Below are 16,352 nucleotides of genomic sequence, written 5' to 3' on the forward strand. Positions count from 1 at the left end.
TTGCAAATTAAGGGAGCCTTTTTTCTTTTTTTTCTTCTTTCTTTCTTTCTTTCGCTGCTGCTGCTGCTGCTGCTGCTGGTTTAAATCATCAAGCAGACGGAAACACAGAGCAGGTTGCAGGAGTGTCGGCCGAGTTAGTCCAGATGAAGCCTGAGAGACTTTCTGATCACCTGTGTTAATATTTCAATGGAACACCTTCTCTGATCTTTGCCATTTCATTTTGGGGGAACAGGACGGAAATGAAGAACACCTTTTAATGTGACTTCCCACACTCTTGTCTGTTTCTTTACAAGCCGTGTAATGAACCTGATTAGGGCATGAAAGCTCATTCGGGTTGACCGCGATGAATCTTTATTTTCAGCATTGGTGCATTATTGATATGTGTAAAAGACGTTTTTTTATCCTATCCGACTAGAACTTAATTTGGGGAATTTATGCTTATGTGCTTTCTTGCTGCGAGTTAAAGGAGAAGATTAATGTCACTATGCAATAAATGTAAGAAACAGTAATATGAACAGTGTTCGTATAAAAGTCCCAAGAGCGCCAGGCTTTTAAGCTAATTTCACACAGTGGCCAAACGGTGGAATTACATCTCCAGTGTACGTCACATGACGCTGGACCTTTTCCCACAGTAACGAGATTGTTTCCCCTCCTGTAAATCAACACCCGGTACGAACACTTATATAAAAATCGCCAGGTCCTAAAAGTTGTAAAAATGCACTAAGAGCCGAGATGTTTCCTTTCCGTCGTTCATGTGAAAATAAAACAGTTTTTCAGGCAACCAGTGGACTACAGAAACATGCTGGTCCTGTCCAAGAAATACACAAAAACACAACAAAACAACAACAAGGTATACTCTGATTTGTGTACATATGAATTAAACAAGATGTGGGCTGATTTGGTTTCATTTGGACGGAGCCAGGCTAACGTTTTTCTTCTTATTTTTTAATAAGCTAAGCTAACTGCCTGCTCAGGAAGAGTTCCTTTTTGTTTGTTTTATTTGAGCAAAAATAAATCAAAAAAAGGCAAAATGCTGCGGGGCGACCGCTTGAAGAGATAGACCGAGGATGGAGCATACGGTATACATAAATAATGCACAATAAATGCATGCACAATAATTACATGCACAATAAATACATGCACGATAATTACATGCACGATACGAGCGTCCAGATAACTTCTTCCGGATCACGTACAGTCCGTGCGCTTGTCGTATATACACACAAATTGCGGGCGGATCTACACGAACGGATGCGACAACCATAAAATAAATGCATTTCCCAAAATGTACAAACTATCCCTTTTTTTAAAAAGTTTTTTTACAATTTCAAAGTGAGAGAAACAGAAAGAGAGAGAGAAGATGCAGAAGCTTTCAAGTGGGGCTGTCCGGTGGCAATTCCCTTTTTTTTTTTAAAGAGTCCCTGTTTCAATTACATGCAAGCACCCCGAGGCCACGCTTGTCCGGCGCTGGAGGTGTGTTTGAGGAGTGTGTGCTCAGAGAGGGTGACAGTCGCTTCTCACTCTTTAGCTTGTTAACGGGGGCCCCCCCAGAGACTCGCTGTCCCGCTTGCCCCTTTTTAAACCTTCCCATCATAAAAGAAAACACTCATGAGAACGAGACCGGTCCCCTCTTTCTCCAAACTCCCAGTCCCCCCCCCCCCACCCCCACCCCCCCCGCCGCCGCCTCCCCATTCCTGTCTACCTGCCAGTATGTTCGGGGTTTTTTGGTGCCCGCCGGGCTCCTCATCAAAGCTACTCTCAGCATAGATCTACGTGGGCCCTTCGTTAAAAAAAAAAATCACAGTCTTTTCACCCTCAATTAAACCACGCTGCCGCGTCTGTTGACTTCCTCTGGTTTTAACCCCCTCTCTCGTTCCTCTTGTCTCGTGTCCTCGGAAGTCTGTTCTGCATAGGGAACCGTCTTTGGTGGAAGAGATTATCGAGAACGTGTTCTTAGTTAAGTGATGTATGAACTGGTTTCCCCGTCTTCGACAAGTACAAAAACATGGATCTAGTTTTCAGGACATCTGAGTGTTTGCAGGCTTGGCTCTGCGTTTCATTGGTTGTTCTCTCTCTCTCTCTCTCTCTCTCTCTCTCTCTCTCTCTCGCTCTCGCTCTTTCGTCACTGTAATAACATTTGTTAACAGATATATTTTCGGCATTTGGGCAACACTTGCCTTTCCTTTACGATTTGGAAAGCGGCGCTGGAGCCGCGCCACCTCGGGGGCCCACTTTGGAACTCTTGGTAAAACGAGTCACTTGGAAACTGAGACACGATTATTATTATTTTTTTGTCCCGAAGAAGTAAAACAATTCAAGTCAAATCTACCTGTCGCATCACGAGGTGCGCCGCTTCCTTCTCTCCCCTTGTTGATCGAGGACGAATGTTTCGGTTGCACATGCTTGCAAGTGAAATGATGCTTCCAGCTCATAGTCCCAACAGACTCCATATGTTAATTATAAACTCTGTAAAAGAGAAAGAGAGAGAGAGAGAAGAAAAGAGCACAGGAAGCCCGAGGAAGTTCCAGTTGTCCTTTTTCTTTGCCGAAGTCCCCCCCCCCCCTTCCACCCCCGCCCCCGTAATTAAAATCATACAATCATTCGATGTAGCGTCTCAAACATCTTGAGTGCTCCCTGAGGTCAACAACAAAGCTCGCGCCCTCATGCGAGTGTCAGATGTGGCAGCGGATTTCTTCGCGGCGTCTTGGAAGCAAATGTTTGGGCCCTGAGCTCAATGTGTCTGAGCATAATGTGTTTCTCTGTTAAAAGTCATCGCCGGCAATCTCTCATAGCTGTACGGCGCACGTTCCTTTTTTGGATGTGAAAGGGGGACGGCGCTTTTTAAAAAAAAAAAAAAAAAACGATTTCAAACTTTGCAACGCGCGTGATGACGATTGTATTCGTGCCCGGTTCACAATTCATAATCGAGTTCCCGGCGTAAACTTTTATTTACACGAAGAACCAGCTACGTTTCAACGGCATTGTCAATTACCTGAAAGTATTTTCTCCTGGATTCAGTTTCATTTAGTTTTGTAAACCCTTTTCTAATTATACTCCGGGTAGGGGAGGACGTTTGGGTGGTAATTTAAATAACTTAACAACGACATTTTAAGCCAAAGCATGATTGTGTTTACTAAATCTTATCGAGACTATTTCCTCACATAACAACAATAGCCACGTGTTTAAAATGACAGTAATCTGGAGGAAAAAAAATCATACTTTCCCCTCTAAAAGTAATTGAAAGTGCAGTTTAGTTGTATGGGAATGTAATATGTAGGAAACAGGGTTGCTCCGTAAGGTACAGTGGCAGTTTGAGCTGAATGCTAACACGCGCTAAGTATTTAGCATGTTGACATGCTAACATTAGCTAATTAACACTTGGCGCAAACTCCAGCTGTGGCTGATGGGATCGCCATTAGTTTTGCAAGTATTAAAGTTATAAACCCAAAGCATTGGACACATTAGGAATTTGACATGACGTGTGATCCTCGTGGTGACGTTAGAGGAGCGGGTCAGGCGGTCAACAAAGCCATTAGCACCCGTCCTCCGAGGACCATGAAGTTTCAGCTCAATCCATCACATAGTTGAAGAGATATTTTGGTCTGGACTTGTGTGGGTGTGCCCCCTGAGCTGAGAACACCACTCTTGTGAGCCGGGCACCCACGGAGGATGTTCTCAAGTGGAGGAACCTAATCTTTCCCAGCAGGAATCCAAGCGGCTCTGTAAGTGTATGAATAGAGATAATATCTCTATAATGAGGCCTGTTTTGTACCATCAAAGTCTTCAAAAGGGTCTGAAACCCGACCTCCCTCCTCGCACTGACAATCCCTCAGTAATAGCTCCCTATTATTAATTGTTTTGCCTTGCCGCTAAGTCTTTGTCTCTCTTTTTCTTCCCTCTTGCTCTTGCAGTTGTGTTTTAGCTCACCCATGACCTCGTGCTTTTAAGAGCGTTGACACTCTGCCAGTTTGTATAACTCGGAGGGGGGGGTGAATGAAACTGTTTCCAGACAACAATCTACTTTCTCTTCATTGTAGATGCTAAACTGGAAGGAGTTATAGCCCTCGCACGAGGCCATTATCTCGCTCGTATCATTTTCGCTATTAGTAAATCCTCATAACTTTTGGCTATTATGCAATTCCTCCTTTCAAGCAGGTGTGCCTAGTGTCTCTGAGCCGTCCGCCATGGTCGGCTGACAAACATCCGGACGCGGTTAAATGAACTGACCGGACCACCCTTAACTCTGCACCGTTTAGGACGCGTCCCTTTTGCTATATCCTCCTCTGTGACCATTGTCTATTGTCTGGGGCATTATGATAAGTGGGTCGTCTATCTGATGCTGTGGAGAGTTCTGAGAGCCTCCCAGTTCTCCCAGCAAGCAGAGATCCAACTGTCTGATAATGTTTGATGAGGGGCAAAAAAAGGAGAAAAAAAAAGACTTTCCAGTTGTGACTTAGCATCCGCACATTGCTAATCTGATGTATCAGCAGAAAATAAGGGGCACGCGGACAGGAACAGGACGGCGGCGGTGAGGACGAAGTGGAAAAGCACTTTGCTGACTCAGCTTTTCTTCACTCTCCCTAATGCCAGCTTTGTCTGAACGTTGAGGTCGACATCGCGTCATTGACGTTTGAAGTACAGGCCCGACATCATTCTTCCGAATGATTCTATTAACGTGCACTTGTCGGTGGCAGCGTGACGCATCCGAAGACATTTTTTAAACCGACTCTCCAATTTTGAATCCATCTTCAAATGCAGTGAGAGCCGTGTGAGTCACATGCGGTCCGGGTGAAGAAGGCAAGAAGCTTGAAGGAATCACGCTGATGTCCGTCTCCCTGTAATGGACAATAATGGACGTAAAGTGTGCCATCTGATGAGTAATTGTTCGTAATTAATGTTCGAAGTCAGTGCTCTGGAAGTTTACAGTAGGATGTAAAAAAAAAAAAAAAAAAAAACGTAAAAAAGGGCTAATGGGCTGCAAGTGTCAGCTTGATCCCAAAGGTGTGATTTATAAAAGGAAACCGACCCCCCCCGACCCCCCCCCCCCCCCCCCCCAAAAAAGAGAGTTTAAGAGAGTTTTTAAATTCAGCTCTGAATATGACCTCTCAGGTGTCACACATGTGGAGCCTCACGTGGGGAGTTCCTTGAGAAGCAGCTTTTTCCACAGGTCACTAATTCCATGTAAGTGGTGCACACACACACACACACACACACACACACACACACACACACACACACACACAAGACTCTCTCACATGCCAAAGGCTTTTACCAACACAAGCATCTCACAGAGAAGTATCTCCATCAAAAAAAAAACAGCCCCTCTCTCTCCATCTGTTAAACAAATAGGGAGCCCCCGACAAAAGGTGTGCAAAAGAATCCGCATGATCAAAGTGTGCGAGAATGGCAGCCTTGTCCTGGCCTGGCCATTATCAGGCCCCATGAATGCCTGTCTTCTCCTCTTTTGTCGGCCGAGGCATTGACAGTCACTCACCCGGCAATGACTGTCACACCGGCGCAAAGAGCCGGCCGCCGACAGGGGCCCGACCACATCAAACGAGGCTGTCAAGGGGCCCCCGCTCGTGAACCGTGGCAACAAACACCTCCTGATCCTCACCTACAGCTCGGCAGCAGACACCCACCGCTGTGCTCTCGGCCACTGCCTCCGCTGAGAAAAGATGTACTGCCTGGACCCCCCCCCTCCACACACACACACACACACACACACACACACACGTTTCTCTCTCACTGTCAAGTAGTGCTTGTGTTAACCTCCAGCCCGCCGAGACACAAAGGGCCGCTAAAGTGTTTAAGAATGCTTTATGGATGCATGACAGTGGGGAGGCTGACACTGCCGGGGGTCAGAAAATGTAGAGGATGTGAATGAGATATACATTCAGTTTTACTTTTCAATTTGGAAGTCACGCTTGATTTAAACTCAAAAAGACAAAGAAGACGGTCCTTTTTTTTAAAAATTGGCTTTAATAAGTACTTTGGTAAAGTCATGTTGCATGCGTGTACGACATTCATGGGATTTTTTCCTCCCAATTGTGAAGCCTTGCAGTTCCTTACAGTGCTTTAGTGGCAGTTTCTGTGCTTACAAAGACATATGTTGTATTGTGTGAATTTCACATCACTGTTATCAATCCTGTGGAAGGTCACAGGGGACCCTGCTGTACAATACAGACGCAGCAATTAATGAACTAATAACCAAACGTACACTTTAGAGATGGCTTCACGCAAACTAAACCTGCAACCGAGGCCAATCTCATTACATCCCCTCTGGCGCTGGTCGTTACATCATTGTTTTTAACACATCTGCCACTTTTGTAATGCATTCATGTATTTTATTGTGTTATATTACACGGTATCATATTGTGTTTGTAATAACCTGCCGTGGGTTTAAAGATGAAAAGCAGTGCTCTCGCTAAGACTGGCACATTTACATTCAGGTAGAATCTGATGTATTCATTAATGTGCGACGTCAAAGGTAAGTAAATAAATACAAATAAAATACACAACTTTGCCTGCTGGATATTCAATATGTATGTCTATAGAAGAAGTCTATGTAGAAAGTGTGATTACATTGTGTGTGCTGGGCTCTTATTTTCTTGTATAACAATAACCAGTACACGTGAGTTCTTGTTCTAGACGAAAGTATGAACTATATCAATGAAAGTTGCATTACCAAAACATCTCGGAGACTCCTATATTTAAACGGGGGGGTGTAAAATAATAATAATTATGATACAAACCATGTTGCTTGTATAGGGCACTCGTTTTCACCTTGGTCTCCTGTTTGACCTCTAGTCCTCCTTTGTTTGACTTTGATGAGACTGCCACCTGCAGGCCAAACACAACTCCCTGTCTATTGCAAACTACTCTGAAGTATAATTGTTTATTTGAACGTTTTTTTTTAAATATACAGCAACAAATAAATGCAGTTATTTCTTTAAATATAGAGAACGAGAGTAAATGTAACATAACGTATGTGATTAGATGTTTTCTAATCACTGTTAGCCCTCTAAATATATCTAAAACATGTATATATTATAATAAAACGTATGAGAGCAGAATTATTAGTATTTATTGTTTCACATAATTTGAAACAAAAATATCTTTATTTATTTAGTGTACGTTGGGAAAATGTGACTACTGTAAATGTGACTCCACGTAATTGTTTGTTTAACCTGTGCCTTATTTCTAACTACAATATTAGTGTGTAACATTAATTTCTGTCCAGCTGCACACCGATGACATTATACCTCAATAAGCAGTCGCATAAATGATTAGCCACCAAGATAATGGAACAATTCCAACAAAAACATAACCTCTGCTCGATTTATCTGCGATCCCTTAGCCACGCCTGGGCCACGCGACGATCGCTCCTCGCGACTAGCTTGGTCTCGTTTAAGATGGCCGCCTAGAGCTCAGAAGTAACGCGGTTATTACATGTCGACATGTCACTCCTCCGGGTATGTGCCTTTGCAAAACGTCTGAGTCGTCGCAGTTTATTTGATAAGTGTGCCGCGCGCGCGTCTCTGGCGGACCGCTGTCAGCTGCGCGTGCCGACGAGAGACGGCGCGGTGAGGCGAATATCAGGTGAGGCGAAGGAGTCTCCGGTGTGTGTGTGTGTGTGTGTGTGTGTGTGTGTGTGTGTGTGTGTGTGTGTGTGTGTGTGTGTGTGTGTGTGTGTGTGTGTGTGTGTGTGTGTGTTTCCCCCCCGGTGGTCCGAGGACTCTTGTGTTGGATATTTAAAAAAATTGTTAACGAATACTTCCTGTAATGTTGGAGCGCGTGAGCATGACACCTGTCCCGAGTCCAGCCGGAGGATGCTCGTGCAGTTAACGGTTTTTTTCTTTGCATTCGGGTCATTGAAGTACCTGCAGAGGTTATGCATGTCACTAATATTGCTATGAACTCTGGGTAAAAAAAAAAAAAAAAAACCCTGCTGAGCCGCCACTAAACTACACCTCAGACTGACTGGTGGCTGTAGGTCAAGTGGAGGAGCGGGTCAGAACAAAGGTCTGTGGTTCGATACCCGGCTGGCCATGTGTCCCTGAACCCACCCTCACTGCTCACTGTGTGTGGAGGGATAATGTCGCCAAAATCATCTTGGAAGTAATTCCTATCACTATTATTATATTTAGCTGTAGAGTTGATACACATGTATTTATTATTAACTGTGTGTGTTTTCCAGAGACACACTTGCAGCTTCAAAGGAGAAATGTTTCATTTGTGATCCCCAAGAGAGACGATGCTAAGAAACGCGGACTGGAGCAGTCTCAGCTGTTAGACGGTATGTTATTGTAGTATGCTGAATACTTGTATACTCCTCTCTGAATGCTGCCAGCCTGTTTACTGTGTCGTCTGTGAAATGCCAGAGTACTTGGGGCAGTTCTTTCTGCCCATCACTAAACAGAAGCGTCGGTAATTTTCCTCTTATCTCTCCCCTCAGTGCTTGAGGCCAGGATCCAGCAACTCCGATCCGACATCGTTTTAGATGTCCGTCACGCAAAGGTGAAATTTCTCAAAGCCCCCTCTTTGGGACGAGGGGTTTTATCTGGTCAGGGTCCCAAGGGCGCCGCCCCGAAGGAGAAAACTGACGTTCCTAAATCCGGAAAGACTCTCAAAGCGCCGTCTAAATCTCAACCCAGCCGCTGGATGGAAAAACTGACTCAGGAGAAGGAAAACAAACTCACAAAACAGCAGCACCTCCGTCAGAAAATACAGAAGAATGTCAAGGAGAAGCCTACCGACAAACTTAAAGGGAGCAAAAGCGGCTCGGCGCTCCCGGGTACTTCACACAAAACTATATCCAAGACCGCTCCCTCGATTAAGAACAGGGGTCGCGGGAAATTGTCTGATGAGATTCGGGCCGCAGTCACTACGATAGAGGCGGCGGCGGTGGCGGGGACGGCCGCCGCGACACGTAAAGAATCTAAAGGGAAACAGAAGGGCTCTAAAAAGACGGTTGCCGGTAAAAAGGGCCAGGAGCAGTCCGTCATCGATGCCCGGGTCACGGCCGAAGAGCAGGCCAAGGTGGAGGAGCTGGAGAGGAGGCTCAGTCAACAGGTGAGCCGGTGGACGTCGTCGAGCAACCCGCTGCTGCTCCTCCAGGAGGACGTGGAGGCGGCCGCGTGCGGCGACATCCAGCTGAGCATTCGCTCTTACCTGGAGGCGTGCGTGTTCGCCGGGGACGTGGAGAGGGCGCAGCGCTTCCTGCTAAGTCAGCACAGAGTCATGAGTCGACGGAAACACCTGAACACGGGCGTCTACAACATCATGATGAGGGTGTGGGCCAAGAAGGTGAGTTGATTGAAACCAGCGTTTGTTTAGCTCTGCCTCTTTTCCACCGCAGGTTTAAAAAAAATAAATAAATGCGTGTGGTGTTTTAGCCATTAAGAATCCTAGGATTTGTGAAGCTGAATGGTTTAACAACCTAGTAAACTAGTTTATAACTTCCTTGTGGATGAGGTAATGTGCGAGTGTTTCTCAGGTTCTCTGTCGTTCTTTCCGTCGTATAAGATGAACGGCCCTCCCATCTCTCTCTTTGTTTATAGGGCACGTTAAATCAGATCGGCCGCATATTTAGTCTGTTAGAAGAGGCTAGTCTGAAGCCGAATCTGGGATCCTACTGCACTGCCCTGGAGTGTATGGGCCGCAATCCCAACTGCTCCCCAAATGTCATCACAAGGTACGTAAACACACGCAAACACGCACACAAAGCACCCATGAGCAAGACTCATGATAAGCTGTGTTTGTAATTACAAGTATTTAAAAAAAATGTTTGTCTGTATAATGTGTGATTTTTGTAAGGGGAGTATTATTGAAAACCACGGGACAGAGATTTTAAATTTTAAAGGAGAGCAGTTGTAATACAGAGACTCACCAGCAGGGGTCACGCTGTGCTCATGGTTTGCACTTTTACGCATCCTTTCCCAGTTCTCGCATTATAATACCATCTATTAATGATTGAAGCCGTGATTTTAAACTAAGAACAATGTCGACACAGAAGAAGCAACGTGTAGCAAATAAGCAAACAGTTGCTTATTGTTTTATTCTTTGTCTTATTGGTTTCATTGTTGGGTTTTGGTTGATGGAGGGCTGCATGATGTGTTGGTCGGAAGATGGTTTTACAACTTTGCTCACATGGAGATTTAAAGAGCATCTTAGCCTCAAGAGACTACAGTTGGGCTGTTTAGACTCAAACTAAATGTGTTTATTAGGATGTTTTTATTTTTTATTTTTGGTGGTTTGTCTTTTGTATTTAATATTTTCTTTTATATAGTATTTTTCTTGTTTTTACTTTTATTTGCTGATATATATGATCTCAACTGGGACGGTCAAAGCTTCCCTTTGCCATTTGGGTCCAGTTGTAAAAAAAAATAAATAATAAAATACAAGTTGTCGTGTTTATCAATTGTAAATTAAGACATTTTATATTGCAAGCTTTATTTTGATTGCCACACACAGTATCTGTGCTCGGTGTCTTTCTGCGTTGAGCTGACCGGATCAAGTGTTCATAACATTCATTTGTTCCTTTTCCCTCATCGCTGATATTGTTTCCATGGCAATCCAGCATTTCATTTTTTTTTTTTTTTTTTGGGAGGTTTCTGTAACAATTCTTGTAGCTTTTCTCAAGGCCACCTCGACTTGTTTGACGCACAGTGTTAATGAGGTTGGCTTAAGCTAATTAAACAACTCTACCGTCATGCAGGTGAAGTTAATAATTTATGTTTGCTCGGAAAAACCTTTAGCAAATGACAGCTAGTAGCCCAGTTGTGTCTCAGCGGTAACGAGGTCATCCTGACAAATCGACGTTCAATATTATTAACCAATTTCTTTTTTCACCGGCTGCGTGTCAGACCCACACCCGGATTAAAAGTGCATGACATTTAGCACGTACAGTATACACCGACTGGGCACAGCTTCAGCAGAACACTACACGTGTCACAGTGTGTGTGCCTGTTTGATGGCAGCCGACAAAATCAGCTGACCGGGGGGGGGGGGCTAACCTGAAGTTATTATAAAGAAAAACTACAGGGCACAAAGGGTATTTGTTTTCATTTTCCCTCATGCTCTCATCTCCAGAGAACATCGTGATACAGGGCTTTCTAACTCCAAAAGCTTTTAACTCTTCACATATTGATTTCTGCGTCACTCTTAAAAAAAAAAAAAAAAATCCATTATTGGTTTGGTCCTGATATTTATTATTAACTCTGTACATTGTTTTTCCAGTTGGGAAAGATATCGGGGCTTGTATTGTGAAATTGAAATTTGTTTTGGTCTTTTTAGATGTCGGACCCCTTCATTCAAAGAGAGAAGAGTGTTAGGGAGTGTGGAAAAGTTAAGGTCAGGGATTTTGCATCGTTAATCTTGCAGGGAAACAATGAAATGTTATCACTCTCATCCCGCAACCCTGATATTTAGTTAGTAGTTTAATTCAATGGCTGCTCATCAAACCCGTTTGCCAAAACAATTATGGACTCCGGGGGGGGGGGGGGGAGACATCACCCTATGCGGCGTGGTCCAATAGCGGGACAGGTGGTGGGGGGTCGGTATCCGGTTGGCCCATCGATCACTGTAAGCCGATGCTTGTATGACATCGTTGTTCTGCAGCGCTGCACCTCCTGCTCAGTCGAGCCTCTCGTCTCCAACAATCCTCACCATCATCATTTCTCTCTCTCTCTGTCTCTCTTTCTCTCCCTCTCTCTCTCTAAAAGTTTTTCCCTTTTGTAAGTGCCGTATGCCCTCCAGAGCTCCTTGCTCCCGAGGGTGCAGCCGAGCAGTCACCAGGCTGTCGACGCCCTATCCTTCAACCTCTCTGTCTTTGTTCCTCTGGACCACAGCGCCCGGCACCCAGACTAATCCCCCTCTTTGTTGGAAGGCTCTCTCATTTACTCTGAACCAAAATTGCACATTGCATCACCCGAGAATCCGAGGCACGAGTGCAAAAAAAACGGGATTTTGACCTCTTTGGCTTACCTCCCAGAAATATAACGTACACTTCATAACTTCAATTGCATTCATTCACGTGCAGAACCCCGCTCACTTCTGGTTGTAATAAGTCGGTGGAAGTTGCCGAGTCACGGTTTCCACCAGACGCTAATTAGTTATTTATTTTGTTTGTCTTTTAGGAAAAGAAGTGCAGGGTGAAGCAGAGCTCTCGTCCTCTGCGGTCGATGACAAACGGGGTTTCCTCGTTTCTGTCTCTCATTCCCGTAGTTGCGTTGTTGACCCTCGAGGGAGCAGTGCAACCAAACACGATCTTCAGGCTCGTCGTTGGCTTCACACCCTAAAAAAGTATGCATGACAATAACGAGGTTCTGTAAACATAAGCCACTCTTATACATGTATAAGAAGAAGGGCTCTCTGTAGGTCATACACGCATAATTAGTTCCCTGGATGACATTTAGTCGTTGTAGTAATAATAAACGGCTCAATTTATAGACCGGAAGAATACATCGATGTACGGTTTAATAACAGTATTTACCCAAATTCAGAAATCATTTACACAAGCAAAAAAAAAAATATTCATCCCCGAATCTCACTTGTCACCATAAGAATAAAGACGCAACCCGGGCTGAACACATTCATTCATTCACAGGCCTTCTGAGTTAAAATATAATCGTGTTATTGCACCTCTCTTTTGAATTCCAGGGACCTGGTTGGTAAATTATCTTTTTATTTTGCAGTCCAGTCATGGAGACTGCGCGCGCTCTCTCTGGAGGAGATTCTATTTAAATATATATTTCACTGTCGTCGTCAGTGCCCATCTGCCTCGGTCTCGAACTCTTGCTTTTGACTCTGACCGAAAGCCCCTCCCCAGTGCAAATATTTCCAATTGATATTCTGCAACTGTTGATTGGGGAAGGTGAGACACATGGGAGTTTTTTTTTTTTTTAAAGATGAATTAATCAGTAGCCCAGCAAGTTTATATGATTATCTCACTCCCGTTCCCACATCAACCCGGGAGGTCAGAAGGTCGGGAGCTCTGAACTCGCGATCAGACTCCGAAAGTCTAGTTCCATCATAACAAACCCATAATCTTCCACGTAAAATGAAAATCTACTTTGCCGTCTGACGGGCTGCTTCTCTGGAGAACCTTCTGAATCGACACAAAGTATGAAAATTTCTTTCTGCAACAGAGTTGTACGGCGGTTATATTTTGCATATTTTTATGGAAAAACACAGGCAGCTTTTACAAAGCAAGCAATCCAATTTCTGCTTCTTCTGCTCCTTTGCCGGTATCACATATACAATAAGGGCCCACGGGTTAAGACGCATTACACAAATGTCACAGTAATGCATTAAAACTCTTGTGTAAAACACCTGTTGTCTTGAGTATTGTATCCTCCTGACCAGAAGACTTTCTGAGACGACCAACGATGCTTTTGTGTCACAAAGAATCGCTCAAAATCACCGCTTTAAATCTTGTGTTTACGAAGAATTTTCAAAGAAATAAGCAAGAAAACAAACGCTACGAAACAATCTTTTGGGTATTAGTCAACGAAGAGGGGGGGGACGCCCTAATAATTCCAATAATTGACTGTCTGGAAAAATTAGTCTTTATTATGGTCTATTTTTGACACTGTAATGTATTGTTTTGTCTTTGGGAAATAACTGGACAGCATGTTTTCAATCCCAAAAGAAACTCCAATAGGGAAAAAAAAAAAAAAAAAAAGCCCTGAAATCTCATAACCTGGCAAAAAATAATGATGCAACACAGATACAATGTGCTCAAGGGCCAACGAGAACCAGGTAGACCAACCGTGTGTCCCCCGGTGTGTCCAGGTGCCTGAGCCAGATGAAGGAGTATGGCCTCTCTGTGGACGACCTGTTCAGCCGGTGTGTGTTCCGGCAGGACGAGCGGGACATGGTGCTGAAGGCCGTGCACGTCGTCCAGCCCGACTACCGGCCCCGCCTCAAAGCGGAGGCGACTCCGTGGTCCTCATCGCTGGTCCACGACTTCTACACACAGGTATCGCACCAGGGCTTTCGACACGGTACACCGATGTATTATGAGCTGAATTAAAGGCACCGACAGCCTATTTTCTCAATTAGGACTTTTGACTCTTGAGCGATTAACTCCACGTGAACGCGTTAGTTTCTCTCCAGAGTTTGAACAGGTAAGGTTATCTTTAAATATTAACTTTTTTTTTTTTTTTGGCCTTGCCTTTCTGGCACGTATTTCGTATTATAATGTATTACACGGCCAGGACCCCCATTATAAAAGCGATTTTTAAAATCTCAACGGGATTATGCTGAATGAAAAAAGATTGAATCAATAAATAGAGTTTAATCAGAATCTGTCTGTCGGTTTGGTTGCTCATGTAGCCAGACCACTGTCAATCAAATCTGCTCAAACCACACAGACACACACATGCGGCAGATCCATTTTTAAAAATGAATAATTAATTAATTAGTATAAATAATACATACAATATTTCTTTCCTCAAAATTGGATTTACTTTAGTCATAAATGATCAATTGAAGTTTAAAAAAAAATTCTTTTAGAAATCTTAATTGGTATATTTAAGAATGAATACCAGAGTAATGTCCACGGGCCCCGCAGTAATCCTTGTGGTTCGCCAAAGTTAACTTTTTAAAGTAAAGCGTTCAGAGATTCAAGAGTTTTAGCATCCGTCATTATTTTTAAAAATAAGCACGGAAAGGATTGAATCTCTTAAGTCATCATAACCAGTGTCATGCACATCATAGTGTCGGCCGCTGGTCCTCGCGCTTCAAATCTGACAGTAAATTAAAGTGGAATGTCATCGTGACCGCTTCATGCTAATCTTCGGACGGCAGATGTTCGTTGTAATCAGCAATTTCGTGTTACTTAAAAAAAAAAAAAGACACGCTGTGTATATACCGTGACATCTATATTTAATATGAAATGGACATTATGACTTAACTGTATTTAGGACCCGCGCGGCGGTTTACGTTAAGGAGCGGTAATGTACGACTATTAATACATGTCAAGTTATTTCTTCAAGGACGAGTCTTGTGTACGTTTTGAGTGCCAGAGCCCCGGAGAGCTGGGAAAGCTGTCAAGGCTCCAGCGTAACTATGAACCATTTGATTGTCGCCCCTTCACAGCCAGACAGGCACTGTCCTATTTATAGTGAGCCAACTCTGCTTTTTTTTTAAAAAAGTGTGTGTGTGTATATATATATATATATATATATATATATATATATATATAATGGGCCCCTCTGTTTTCTTTGCCTTTTTAAAAAAAATGTAATTAAAATTTATTTTTTCTTCCATTGATGATTCTCACACGATTCATTAACAGCTTTATGTTCAATCGCGGTATATATTTTTAGCCTCGAACCTTGTGCCACAATTCACTTTTCGTCGTCGTCTGAGTGACATATTTTTGGTCTCCTTTTATCTTATTACTGACGTGTGTGTGTGTGTGTGTGATGGCAACAGTCAGCAGGTCATGTATTTCTGTCTTTGGAGTGTACGTGGAGCGACACGGTGAAATGTGAAACAGGTCGAATGTGACCGCTCCATCACGATTGCATTCGTGCGACTGTGACTTTCTGGCAGGTTGGTTTTTAATGACTGAAAGGCTGTCCAAATAACTGGTCCACCAGATAACGGAGGAGCAGACTGGGAGGTCTCCGGAGGATTTTTTTTTTTCGAATCGGTGTTAGCAGCAGACACTCACACAATCTAATTAGAATAGTGTTTGTTGTTGTGAGATGGAATTTTGATTAAGCTGATGCTCGTACAAAAATGCAGTTTGATCTAGTTTCAACTTGTCATCCGAGATTGTTTGGTCGTCATGACGCTCTGGAAACTGGCCCGTATGCATTGTGAATGCATTGTGGGTTGGACTCAGTAGGGATGAGGAAAAACATTCTAGCTTTTTTTTTTTTTTAGTTCGTTCAGTTTTTACAAAGTATTCTAATAGAGTCGCCCGGCTTTTCCTTGAACTGCGTTCCAGCTCGTTCTGTCGAGCTTTTTGCACTTTTCTTTGTATCGCAGAAGCTTCAGAAGTTTGCACCTTCAAAACCGTCGCGTCAGCACATTTTGTTTTCTGCTGGTGTACTGATCATGTGGTGTTAGCTTCTTAGCTAACGTACGACCTTCAGCTGTGCTCTGGCTGAGGCCTGATTTACTGTCTGCTGTTGTTCTTGCTGCTGTTGTGTACTAGATCCACTCTTGCCCACAGCCTTTCTTCGATGTGCACGGATAACGGTCTTAGTGCAATGTTCTTTTAAAGCACATTTGACTTCTTTTAAATGAAATGTTTCTTACAGTAAACAGTTGGTCACTTTCAGAAATGGAATATATTTATTTCATTGGTGCAAAGTCGGCGGAAACTAATATCC

At 43.6% G+C, this 16,352-nt stretch overlaps 1 protein-coding gene across 2 annotated transcripts in view; it reads left to right on the forward strand.

Moving 5' to 3' along the window:
- The first annotated feature begins 7,423 nt into the window (after positions 1–7,423).
- polrmt (polymerase (RNA) mitochondrial (DNA directed)) overlaps positions 7,424–16,352 on the forward strand; it is a 34,733-nt gene continuing 25,804 nt past the window's right edge. For both annotated transcript variants that reach the window (XM_034531451.1, XM_034531452.1), the window contains exons 1-5: positions 7,424–7,602; positions 8,201–8,299; positions 8,459–9,309; positions 9,564–9,697; positions 13,798–13,984. In XM_034531451.1, the coding sequence (XP_034387342.1) occupies positions 7,461–7,602; positions 8,201–8,299; positions 8,459–9,309; positions 9,564–9,697; positions 13,798–13,984 (1,413 nt within the window). In that variant the 5' untranslated portion in view covers positions 7,424–7,460. The remainder of the gene's footprint in view (positions 7,603–8,200; positions 8,300–8,458; positions 9,310–9,563; positions 9,698–13,797; positions 13,985–16,352) is intronic.

Source organism: Cyclopterus lumpus, chromosome 4 (genome assembly GCF_009769545.1).
Source record: "Cyclopterus lumpus isolate fCycLum1 chromosome 4, fCycLum1.pri, whole genome shotgun sequence".
Classification (NCBI taxonomy): Eukaryota; Metazoa; Chordata; class Actinopteri; order Perciformes; family Cyclopteridae; genus Cyclopterus; species Cyclopterus lumpus.